The sequence below is a fragment of the Agelaius tricolor genome, unplaced genomic scaffold (assembly GCF_023055355.1).
Source record: "Agelaius tricolor isolate 1412-34295 unplaced genomic scaffold, bAgeTri1.0.p SCAF_4, whole genome shotgun sequence".
Lineage (NCBI taxonomy): Eukaryota > Metazoa > Chordata > Aves > Passeriformes > Icteridae > Agelaius > Agelaius tricolor.
This window is the reverse complement of record NW_027269264.1, coordinates 49,311,229-49,321,927: the sequence shown is the minus strand read 5'-3', so window position 1 is coordinate 49,321,927 and position 10,699 is coordinate 49,311,229. Positions and strand designations below refer to the sequence as shown.

At 55.2% G+C, this 10,699-nt stretch overlaps 1 protein-coding gene across 2 annotated transcripts; it reads right to left on the bottom strand.

The window, feature by feature from the left end:
• Positions 1–175: 175 nt before the first annotated feature.
• FANCG (FA complementation group G) lies at positions 176–10,697 on the bottom strand. 2 transcript variants are annotated; one of them, XM_071425676.1, is made up of 14 exons: positions 10,100–10,697; positions 9,907–9,988; positions 8,275–8,406; positions 7,243–7,436; positions 6,489–6,642; positions 5,210–5,340; positions 4,702–4,848; positions 3,751–3,911; positions 3,457–3,523; positions 2,616–2,953; positions 2,402–2,457; positions 1,689–1,826; positions 722–854; positions 176–452 (listed from the first exon to the last, which is right to left on the bottom strand). In XM_071425676.1, the coding sequence occupies exons 1-14, from the start codon at positions 10,202–10,204 to the stop codon at positions 335–337; spliced, it is 1,956 nt and encodes a 651-aa protein (XP_071281777.1). In that variant the 5' UTR covers positions 10,205–10,697; the 3' UTR covers positions 176–334. The 2 variants fall into 2 exon arrangements, with proteins under 2 accessions (XP_071281777.1, XP_071281778.1); XM_071425677.1 differs by lacking the exons at positions 176–452; positions 2,402–2,457 and having other exon boundaries at positions 745–854.
• Positions 10,698–10,699: the final 2 nt, after the last annotated feature.

The window sequence follows — 10,699 nt, the reverse complement described above, 5'->3', positions numbered from 1 at the left end:
GCCTGAGTGCAGAGCCAGCCCCACCATGCACAGGGCACAGAGGATGAAGATATCTCTGCCCTTGATCTCTCACACGTCCAGGGCACACAGCCCATGGGCTCGCAGTAGCTGGAGGCAGTGTCAAGGCCATAACTGCAACATTTCTCTGGAAAAAGAGCATGGAAAAACCCAAAGCTAAACAGAGCTGAGTTGTTTATTAGAAAAAGAGATCTATTCTGTTTCAGAATCTAGCTTCACGACAAAGTAATTCTGAGTTTTGAAGGAGTTCTTAAAGGCCTTGTGCCAGCCAAGTGCAGGGAGACCTCAGCAGATGGGTATGGGGGGCATGACCAGGTCAGCTTGGGGTGTCCTGGGATGCTGCCCCGAGGTAATCCTGTATGCTCCTGGCAAGAGCTTCACTGTGAGGGAACACTGCCTGCTCCAGACATGAAACCAGGTACAAAGGGAGGGGCCTGAAAGAGGGGAACATGGCAGCAGTGAGGACTGCAGCATTCCTTTGCCATGCCCTAAGACATTTGTTCTGCAGGTCCCCCTATGCTACCTGCAGCTCTGCCCTCCCCATTTGCTCCATGTCAGCTCTTCTGTGCTCCAGGGAGTCCCAGCAGAGCCACAGCCTGTGGCCCCTCAGAGCAGTCACCAGGGGAAGCTCCTTGGACCCTAAACTGCCCACATGGCCTGACAGAATTTGCACTGCTGAGACCTCACCCACACCTCTACACACCTTCCCTGCCCTTGCTGCTGCCCATCCTCTGCAGGGCAGTTCTGGGAGAACTTCTGCCACTGAGCAGCCGCCTCCTGCTTCCGGTTCAGCTTCCACAAGGCCTGCACCAGGTAGGAGGCAGCAGCTGGGTCACCTGCAAGACAGGAAGAAGGATCAGCCCTTAGCAGAGGAGGAGCAGGTCCCCAGCAGTGCTGTGGGTTGCAGGGCATTACAAAAGCAGCTCAGAAGCCAGACGAGGTCAGTGAGTGTAAGGGGAGGTGGTGTAATGGGGAGGAGGCAGTCCTGGCTGTGTCCCAGGCTCTGGTTAACCCCAGGGCTGGCAGCCAAGGGAGATGGCATCAGCCCTGGGGCACAGCCTGCCACACCTCTCTTTGGACACAGACTGGGGTTCTCCTTGCAGGCACGTCCGCACCCCCAGAGGGAGCAGCCAGGGGCAGGACTGGGACCAGCAGGTCTGACAGATCCTGGTGGAGCTCACACCTCTTCAGCATGTCAGAGCAGGAGAGAACAGCCCTGTCAGCAGCACTAGCCGTGCCTTGGCTGAGCTCAAGACAGGAATGCTCCCTTTGCAGGCCTCTGTACTGCCAGGCATGGACATGCTGCTTCCTCAGGTGAAGCACAGCTCCACTCCTCTGTTCTGGGAAAGCAGACCTGACTGGGAGAAAATTGGCTGTAACTGGCAGGGGTTGAGGCAGGAAATTTCCAAGCTATCTGAGGGCACAGGCTGTTGTCAGGGTTCTGATATACTCCTCTGACAATAGTTTTGGTCTGTTTCTCCATGCCAGTGAGCTGACCAGGCCCCACAGAAGTATCTCTAGTATGTAACATTGCTAGTGGCCCTACTATTGTCCTTGACACCTGAATAAATGTGGTATAAAGCATAAGAACATCCTGCTGAATACAGCAAAGCAGCCCAGAACAAATTTGTGGAAATCCCTTCTGTTCCTCACCAAAATTAGCCTGTTACCTGGTGAGATCTGCAAACTGTGCCGGAAATCCAACAGAGCTTCTTTGTTCCTCCCCAGCTCCAGGAACTGCGTACCTCGCCCGAGGAGAGAGAGCAACCTGATCTTCTGGAGCACCTCCACTTCTGGCTGGAGATTCTCTGCCACAGGAAGACACACACACATGAAGACAGCATCCTCCAGACGTTCTAGAACTCCCCTGTTCCCAGCAGGCTGAGCCAGGTTAGCAGTCAGGACAGGCCAAGCATTTCGTTGGGCTGCTCATCCTCCAGCTCTGGAAACAGATGGCAAAGCTCAGCTTCTCTGCCAGGCTGGAAGAGGTCGGGGAGGCAGCAGAGGGGGAGAGTGAAGAATGTCAAGAGCCCAGAATGTTACACGGCTGTGATGAACAGTGACCTCAGCAGCAGCCTGGCCTTTGGCTGTTCCTCTGCACCACTGGCATGTATCTGAATTGGAGAAGCTTTCCAGTACATAGCCCCTTTAACTGCTACCTAGGCAATGAAGGAGGCAGAGCCAAGGCCAAACTCTGCTCCAAAAAACCCCAGCTAGTCTCTTCAGAGGCTTCAGCATGGCCCAGAGCTTTGCACCGTGGGACAACTGCCTCTTGCCAGAGTGGTGCTGTGCCCACCACCTTGCCCTGCACCTGCTGCTCCCAAGCACACAGATCCTAACCCAGTCAAGGCCCCACACAGGTTCCACTTGTGTGGTGTCCTACCTGTCTGTTTGATGCCAGACCCATGAAGCTGGACACGCAGGAGATCACTGAGGCACCTGTGGGTGGGAGGCCAGAGGAGCTTTGGAGCCACTCCTGGGCTCTCAGGAGTGCCAAGTTGTCAGGGCAGCCCCAGTGCCATGCTGTGTCCTGCCCTGGCCCCACCATCCATGGCTGCCTGCTGGGGAGGCCCCTTCTCCCAGCAAGGCTTTATCACCTGCTGAACTGTGTTACAGCCTCCTTGCTCTTGCCCAGCTTGGCCCATGCCCAGCCCTGGTGCAGGTATCCAGCTGCTCTCCAGGCAAGGCAGCACAGGCTCTCCTTCTGCTGGGACAGGAGTCCACCTGCCAGTTCTGCCCCCGGCAATGAGGACTCTGACTGCTCCAGCCTCTGCTCCACTCGTAACACCTGTGGAATGAGGTCAGTTGTCCGGCTGATGACCTCCTCACACACAGTTATGGCATCCTGGTGCCTCCCAGCCTGCTCCAAGGCAGATGCTGCTTCCAAGAACACCTCTGGGATCCTGGGCAGAGCTGAGCTGCCATCCAGGGGCACCTGGGGAGCAAAAGTGACATCAGTGCTGCAGAACTGCAGAGTTCTCTGCCAAGCAGCATGACTCTGTTCATACTGAGAACATGGAGCTGCTGCCCAGCAAAGCTCAAGCCCTCTCCCACAGTCCTTAGAGCCTGGTGGAGCAGGCAGAAGATGGGAGGCACTCACAGCTCAGCAGAGTCAAGGCATCAAGTCCCTACTCTGGAAGTGAAGGACATCCAAAATCAGGCTGACAGCAGCTCCCCAGAGCGAAGGGGAAGCTGTCTCTCCAAACAGCAATGGTGAGTGCTCTCTGGTGTGAATCCAAAGGCAGACATGCCACAGGTGCCAGCCCCCACTTCATTTCCTTTACATCAGCCCCTACCTCATTTCCTTCACATCCCAAACTAGACACTGAAGCGTGGAGTCCAGGGCTGATGCCTGGGCCCAGCCCTTGGGACTGGGTTTGGGTGCCTCCACCCCTCATCCTCCAAGTCACCAAGGGAGCTCTTTACCAGGACACCCACCTGCTGCTGCAGCCCCTCCCGAAGGAGAGACAGAAAATCCAGGTAATGTTCCACTGCATCAGCCACCCTGCAAAGAACAGGACATGTGGTGGAAGGAGAAGTGCCATCAGCCAGGTGAAACCTGGATTGCCAGCCCGCAGTCCCTCCCCCTTCACCACACTGCCCTGTTCACAATCTCCGTGCTTTGAGCAGGCCTGTGACAGCAGCACTGAACTGGACCATTTCCAGGAGCACAAGGAAAACTGCAGAGCCCAAACAAGCAGCATGTTGCAAGCAGAGCAGAGGCACTGTTACCTCCCATCCTGGAGACACCGCTGTGCCAGAAAGTACTTCACCTCCGAGGGGTGGCGACGGCGAAGGAGGGAAGTGAGTACTGGTGTGTGGACAAGCAGCTCTGCTTGCATTAGGAAACAGGGACTAGAGGAAGCAGCTGCTGGAGGGCTTTTTCCCAGAGCCTGTGAAACAGGAACAGAAAATATTATCAACATTAGACTGGTCAAGTCTCAGGCAGCTGCAATCTTTTGTCACTTCTGACATCTGGAGATGCACCCAGGCAAGCAGAAGTGCTGCACTTCTTCACAAGCACAACTACATTGTTCTCACAGTGGCTTCCAGCAAGAGCCATGAGGATCACACAGGGGCAGGCCATCTTCTGATCTCCACATGGCACCAGGAGATTTGCAAGATCACCCAGACCACCTCAGGTTTTTAGTTCAAGGTACTTTGAGCTGCCTGGAAGACCATCTCCCATTGCAGCCACAGACCTTGTTAGACCTAAGGAGAGAGCTCCCTCTCCTCTCTGTATGTATCTGACAGTTTTCAAACAGCTGAAGAGATAATTCAGGGTCTACTGCTGTGACCTCTCCCAGGCAGGTTCACACAGCTAATGCACTCTGCCTCACTGCAGCCAAAACCTCCCCTTAAAAGTCTCCTTACTATTATATACTTTACTATTATAAGAGATTGATACTTTCTGATCTAAGACTATAACCTTCCAAGCCACCACAAACATGAACTAGGACCCAAAGTCTTGCCACATCCAAACGTGGTGCTGAGCAGGAATTTTAAATCTCGCTGGACTCCTTCCTGCCCATTTGCTGAAGGCAGCACCATGCTATTTTGGGGACTCCTTCCAGGGTCAAAGAGCCTGGAAGGAGTCCAGGAGAAGGAAGACGCCTGCTTTGGAAGCTCTGTGCAGGCTCTGCTGGGCAGAACTCATCCCAGAACTACAGGAACCAGACAAACCTCGTAGAGCAGGGTCAGGGCCTGCAGCTCGGCATCGATCTCTCCCAGGTCATGGTACACCACTGCCACGTGGGACAGGGCAGGAAGGCACTGGAAATCTACCTGGAGGGCCCGTTTCAGGTGCTGAAGGGCTGTCTGAGGCTTGCCCTAGGTGGATGGGAAGATATGCATGTTGAAAGCACATCCTGCAGAAGTCTTTACTATTTGGTAGCATCCAGATTCTCGCTCTGCTTCCCCAAGAGATCTCCACTAAGCAGAGCAGCAATTTAGCCAAAGACAGTCCTCCTCACATTGGTTTTTGAGCTGCTCTCTCTGCAGCAACAACTTTGCAATCAGCCATAATCTTGTCATGGATTTTGCAGCCTGTCCAAGGAGACTGGGGCCACAAGGGCAAATTCTGCTCAAGGCCTTCCCTCCCTGAGAGGCCTTGGACCACACAGAGGCATCGTGGACATCAGCCTGAGCCTTCCCTCCCCACAGCTGCCTTTCCCCTCTTTGCTGTCATTACCATTCGCTGAGCACAGCAGCCAAGGCAGGTGTAGATCTGGGCCAGGATATTCTTGGAGCAGAATCCTCCTGCAGCTTCCTGAAGGAGGGAAAGGGCGGTGGGGAAGTTCCCAGCCTCCAGCTCCTGCAGCCCTAGGGCAGACCCAACATATTGGCTCTGTGTCTCACTTTTGTGTCCCACTTGGCCCCAAACAAGTGTGGTGCCCTTTTCTTCCCTGAGCCATAGGGACTTGCCTGATCCCCTCCAAACCCAGTGATGCACAGCCCGATAGCGCCAAGCTGCCATCTTTGCTTGAGTGGTTTTGCAAGAGAACTAGCCATCAATGGAAATGTTCAGCAGGAATAACAGCAGCTGCCAAGCCCAGGATGCTTCCTTTGGCCCAGAACAAGGCCAGGGGTATGTGCTGGGCAGGTTCACCTCCACATTCATCCACAATGACAGCAGTGCAGATAGGGAAGCACACACAGAACTTCAGAATTTTTTCAGCACATCTGGGTCATTTCCCAGCAGGAATATCAATTAATTAATTAGGATATTAATTAATTAATATTTATTACAACTCCTTATTTGCCTTTTCTTCTTTTCAGGTTTCCCTCTAAGGCTGCTCTCACATAGCAGCACCACACTTACATCTGCCACCTCCCTGTTGGAAGTGCTGGTGCCACCCTTGACTATTTTGGTCTGTGTGCCAGAGGTCCTGCCCTGCCTCCTGGCAGGAAGGCCCTGTAGGAGCCCAAGCACAGCAAGGCAGTGCTGGCTGTCCCTGATGCTGCTGGGGTTGTCAAAACAGTAAAGGAGAGAAAACAGGCAGGACAGAACACAGCAGCCAGAGGAGATCCATTGCTTGCTGTGACACCAGGCGACAAAGCCTCACAACAGCTTTGTGTGGCTCTCGCAGCACCATGGTCTGACAGGAACAAGGTGCTTGCAACAAGGCAAGTTCCAGAAGAAAGGAAAATCTTCATAAATCCCCTGCCAGCCTTCTGCTTTAAGGTCACTGCAGGGCCCAGACACTTCCCCTACAGTGACAGACAGGCAGAGGAACCCTGTGATAGTGCAGAGAAAGGATGAACTGGGGAAAAGCAGGGAAGCTTTTTGAATATGGAATGTAAAGGCTGAGACTCAGAGGCTCAGCCCAGACCAGCTTCCAAAGGAACAGCCCGAAAAACCCCAAGGGCCAGTTTGCTTGGGAAGAGGAACCAGGATAAGGGCAGGGAAAGTGTTCCTGGGACAGAGCAGCAGGAGACTGTGCTGGCCTGAGTTCCTGCCCCCCACAAACCTTGCAGGAAGGCTGCTGCAGTGCAGAGGATTTCCTTCAAGTCCTTGGCGCTTTGTACAAGGGGCAGGGAGGCCCCCTCAGGAGGGACCCGCCATGCCTTGATCAGGGAGAGGAGCTTGTTCTGCCCCTCACTGCAGTGAGCTCTTCCCGGGTCCTGTGAAGGCACAGAGGAGAGAGAGCAGGGAATGCTGAAGGGAAGCAGGAAACACTGGTCCAAGTGCACAGAGAAACAGGTCCCACCAAACCACTCAACCCTGCTCCCTGCAGTAAGAGCAATGTCCTACCATCTGTTCCCTTCAGCTACAACCCCCTTACTGCAGTGATTCCTGCCTGGCCTGGGGCAGCACCTCCCCACCTCAGCATGGGGTGTACCTCCAGGGCCTCCTGGCATGCAACAGGAAGCTGTTGGAGTTCATTCAGAAAGACAGGACCCATCAGCAGGGAAGGTTCTGCATCCCACTGCTGTTCCCTATAGAGTCTGCAAGTCCATCTGCAGCCCTCTTCCAGCCTGCCCAAGTCTCCTGTCTGCCACATAGAGGCTCAGGGCCCACACAGGCAGAATATTCTGGGATCCATTAACACTCTCAGGGCCATTAGGCTATGCTGGGATGCCACGGGGTGGATTAGTCATGCTGACTGGGCAGCACTGATGGGTTCAGCTGTCCAAGTGGCACAACAATATTTTGCTGAGTGAGTTTTATGACAAACACGATATTTATGCCAGCTCTGCTGGCATCTGCCTGTGCCCAGTTACCTCAGCAGTGCTCAGGAGCTGGAAGAGGCCAGCAACACTTCCCAGCTGGCTGGCTGCCAGCCACCAGGCTGCTTGCAGGGCCCCCAGGCGGTGCAGAGGTGCCTGCAGCTCCTCCACGGTTACCTCCTGCAGCACCTTTTCCCACAGCTCCTCCGTGCCAAGATCCTGTCCACAGGCCCCACAAGCCTCCAGAACTGAAAAAAAAAAAAAAAAAACCAAGCAAAAAGACCTAGAGCGGTGAGACAATGTGTTGGTGCCCTGTAACAGACACCCTGGATGCAAGAGGGAGAGAAAGCCTCAAGCAAGCACAGGCTCCTCGTAGCGATGGAAGGAATGGGGTTGAGAGTTGGCCTGGCCTCAGCAGAATGGAAAACAAGCTCTAAGAGAGATGAGATAACAGCAGCACATTCAAGAGACAAAACAGAGCACAACTCAGAACTAGACTCCAGCTCTGCTGAGCCCTCTTGAAGTCATCTGACCTCAGATAAGCATGTGCCAACACTGCAGATCCACTTCTGAACTGCAGCCTGTTTCAGTGAGCTTTCTTTGAAGCCAGCACACCATAATTAAAGAAAATACTAATTTTTTACTGTCACTAAAACTTTGCTAGAGACTTGGCACCTTATACATTAAAAACTCTTGTTTCCCTTGAAACCTCCAGCCCATCCCTGCAGGCAGCAGCAGACAGGCAGCTGCACATTGTCCCTGGCCACATGCCACTACAGGCAGCTGCACATTGTCCCTGGCCACATGCCACTCTACCTCCATCCCTTACAGGCAGAGCATGGATGTCTGCTCACAGTTCCCCCCATCTCCAGCCTCTCCAAGCACAGCCAGGGGTGCCTGCCCACAGTTTCCAGGTGGAGCCAGGCATGTCTGCTCACAGCTTCCCCCGTCTCTGGCCTTCCCTGGCAGAGCCAGGAGTGTCTGCTCACAGTTCCTGCACCTCCAGCCAGTCACCAAGGATCTCCACAGCACAGAGAACGCTCTCCTCACCCTGAGAACTCCCCAAACAAAGAACCACATCCTTACCCCTGAGGAGCCCCTGGCGTATTCCTTCTGCTTCTCCTTTGATGGCAGAGTCAGATGCTCCCACAGTGAAAAGCAGGGAGTTGTAGAGGACAGTGAGTTCCAGAGGCAGGGCAGGGAGGGCAGCTGGCAGTCCTGTGGGCACAGCCAACCCAACAAGAAATTTAGCTGGCTAAGAATAAACAGCTCTCCATGCTCAACACCTGGCTTGGTGACAAGAGAAGTGGCTTGGCAAGAAGTTTTTAGTGATTGTGGTGTGATTTAGCCACCTGGGAACTGCAGTGCCAGACAGACAGCATGTGTCAGCACGCCAGGTGCTTTAGACATCCATTCCCCAGCTACCAAAATGCTGCAGTCCTCCAGGAGTTAGGCCTTTCAGCTCTCCCAGAGGAGCATCAACAGCCTACTCTGTTCCAGTACACATCCACCTTTTCACACACCTTGTCTCTCTCCTTATCACAGAATCACAGAATGGGAAGGGCTGGAAGGAACTAGAGTGGCTCATCTGGTCCAATCTCCCTGCTCAAGCAGGCCCATCTTAGAGCACGTAGCACAGGATCGAATCCAGATGGTTTTTGAGTATCTCCAGTGAGGGAGACACCAGAACTTCTCAGGGAAATCTGTTCCTATGTGCAGTCACGAGGGTAAAGTTATTCCTCATGTCCAGGTGGAACTTCCTGTGCATCAGTTCCTGCCTATTCCTCATGCTACTGCTTGGCACCACCGAGCAGAGCCTGGTCCCTGCTCTGACCCCTCCCTGCAGACATTGACAGACATTAATGAGGTCCCCTCTCAGTCACCTCTGCTCCAGACTGACCACGCCCAGATTGCTCAGGCTTTCCTTGTAGGAAAGATGTTCCAGTCCCCTAGTTATCCTCATTTCCCTCTGCTGGACCCTCTCCAGGAGCTCTTTGTCTCTCTTGCATTGAGGAGCTGAGAAAACTGAAAGTAAAGCTGCCTCATGTTTGGCTTTCTCTGCACCACACCTGTGTCAGCCTCTTCCCTGACTTCCCACACAGAAAAGGCTGTCTCACTGTTGTTTTACAGAAACCCCAAAGCTCTGCCCAATTAAGGTGGAGTCTGAGGCTAGACAGTAACTCTTTTTCTGGCCCAGGTCAGCACAGGGCAACAGAGATCATTTCACCTTGGCTGGTTTCCAGCACTGAGATACTGTAGCTGAAACCGGAGGAGCAATGTTCATAAACTAAAACACGAGAACCTCCAACTCAGTTTGAGGAAGAACTTCTTTACACTGCGGGAGGCAGAGCACTGGAACAGCTGTGCAGGGAGGTCACGGAGTCTCCTCTCCGGAGACATCCAAACCCCACCTGGATGTGTTCCTGTGTCACCAGCTCCAGGTGGCCCTGCCTTGGCACGGGGGTTGGACTGGGTGATCAGAGATTCCTTCCAGCCCCGATGATTCTAGGATTAACTCTTTTGCAGCAGGCCCAGTTTAGCACTGGGCAGCGGGAACCCTTTCACCCCGCCGCCTTCAGCGTTTGTTTCCAGCACCGGGACACCGGAGCTGCATCCCGGTAAGCAGAGGTGTCAGGGAGCCGGTGCTTCCACGCCCACACGCTTCCGGCCCGGGACAGCACCGGGAGGTGAAGGCGGGGCAGGGCGGCCGCCACTCACCGCGGATGCTCCGGAGCAGCTCCCAGAGCTCGTCTCGCAGCTGCCGGCAGGCCCGCCGCGTCTCTCCGCCGCACCGCACAGACTGCAAGGGACGCACTTACCGCCGGCCCGGCTGCGGAGCGGCACCGGCGGCAGCCCTGCGCCTCAGGGAAAATGAACGGGGGCGGGGGGGAAGGAAGAGGACGTGCCGCACCGTCCATCGCCCGACCAGCTCCTGGCTGTGGGCGGTCCAGGCCCGCAGGCAGTCCCGCTCTGGCTCCGGCTCCGGGCTCGGGTCCGTCCCGCGCCGCCGCTTCATGGCTCCCGCCGCTTCATGGCCGCCGCTATCGCCCGCCGCCGCCTTTCCCGCCCTCGCCGCTGATTGGCGGGAATGGCCGTCACCAAGGCAACAGGGAAGCGCGGGGCCGAGGGGGCGCGCGCCGGGAAGGGGGAGGCCGCAGAGGGACAAACCTCGGCGCAAAGCGAAGCCAGCAGTCCGAGGGTCTGGGTGTCAGACGAAAGGTGGCATTTGGGGCTCTTAAGGGCTTGCAGGGTCCTAGTTGGTGGCAGCTTCAGATTTGGAGAAATCCAGCAAAGTCTGCCAATTTCTAGCTTAGCACCGCCCTGTCGGCCACGGCGAGTGGCCCAAACGGAGGCCATTTTCCGTGACCCCGAGCTGGAAGGGTCCCGTCAGGTGAGCGGGTGCAACCCCTGGCTCGGTGCAGGACCCCTCAAGAACCACCCACGTGCGCTGCCCAAACGTTTCTTGAACTTCGTCAGGCTTGTAGCCGAGACCCCTACCCCGGGGAGCCTG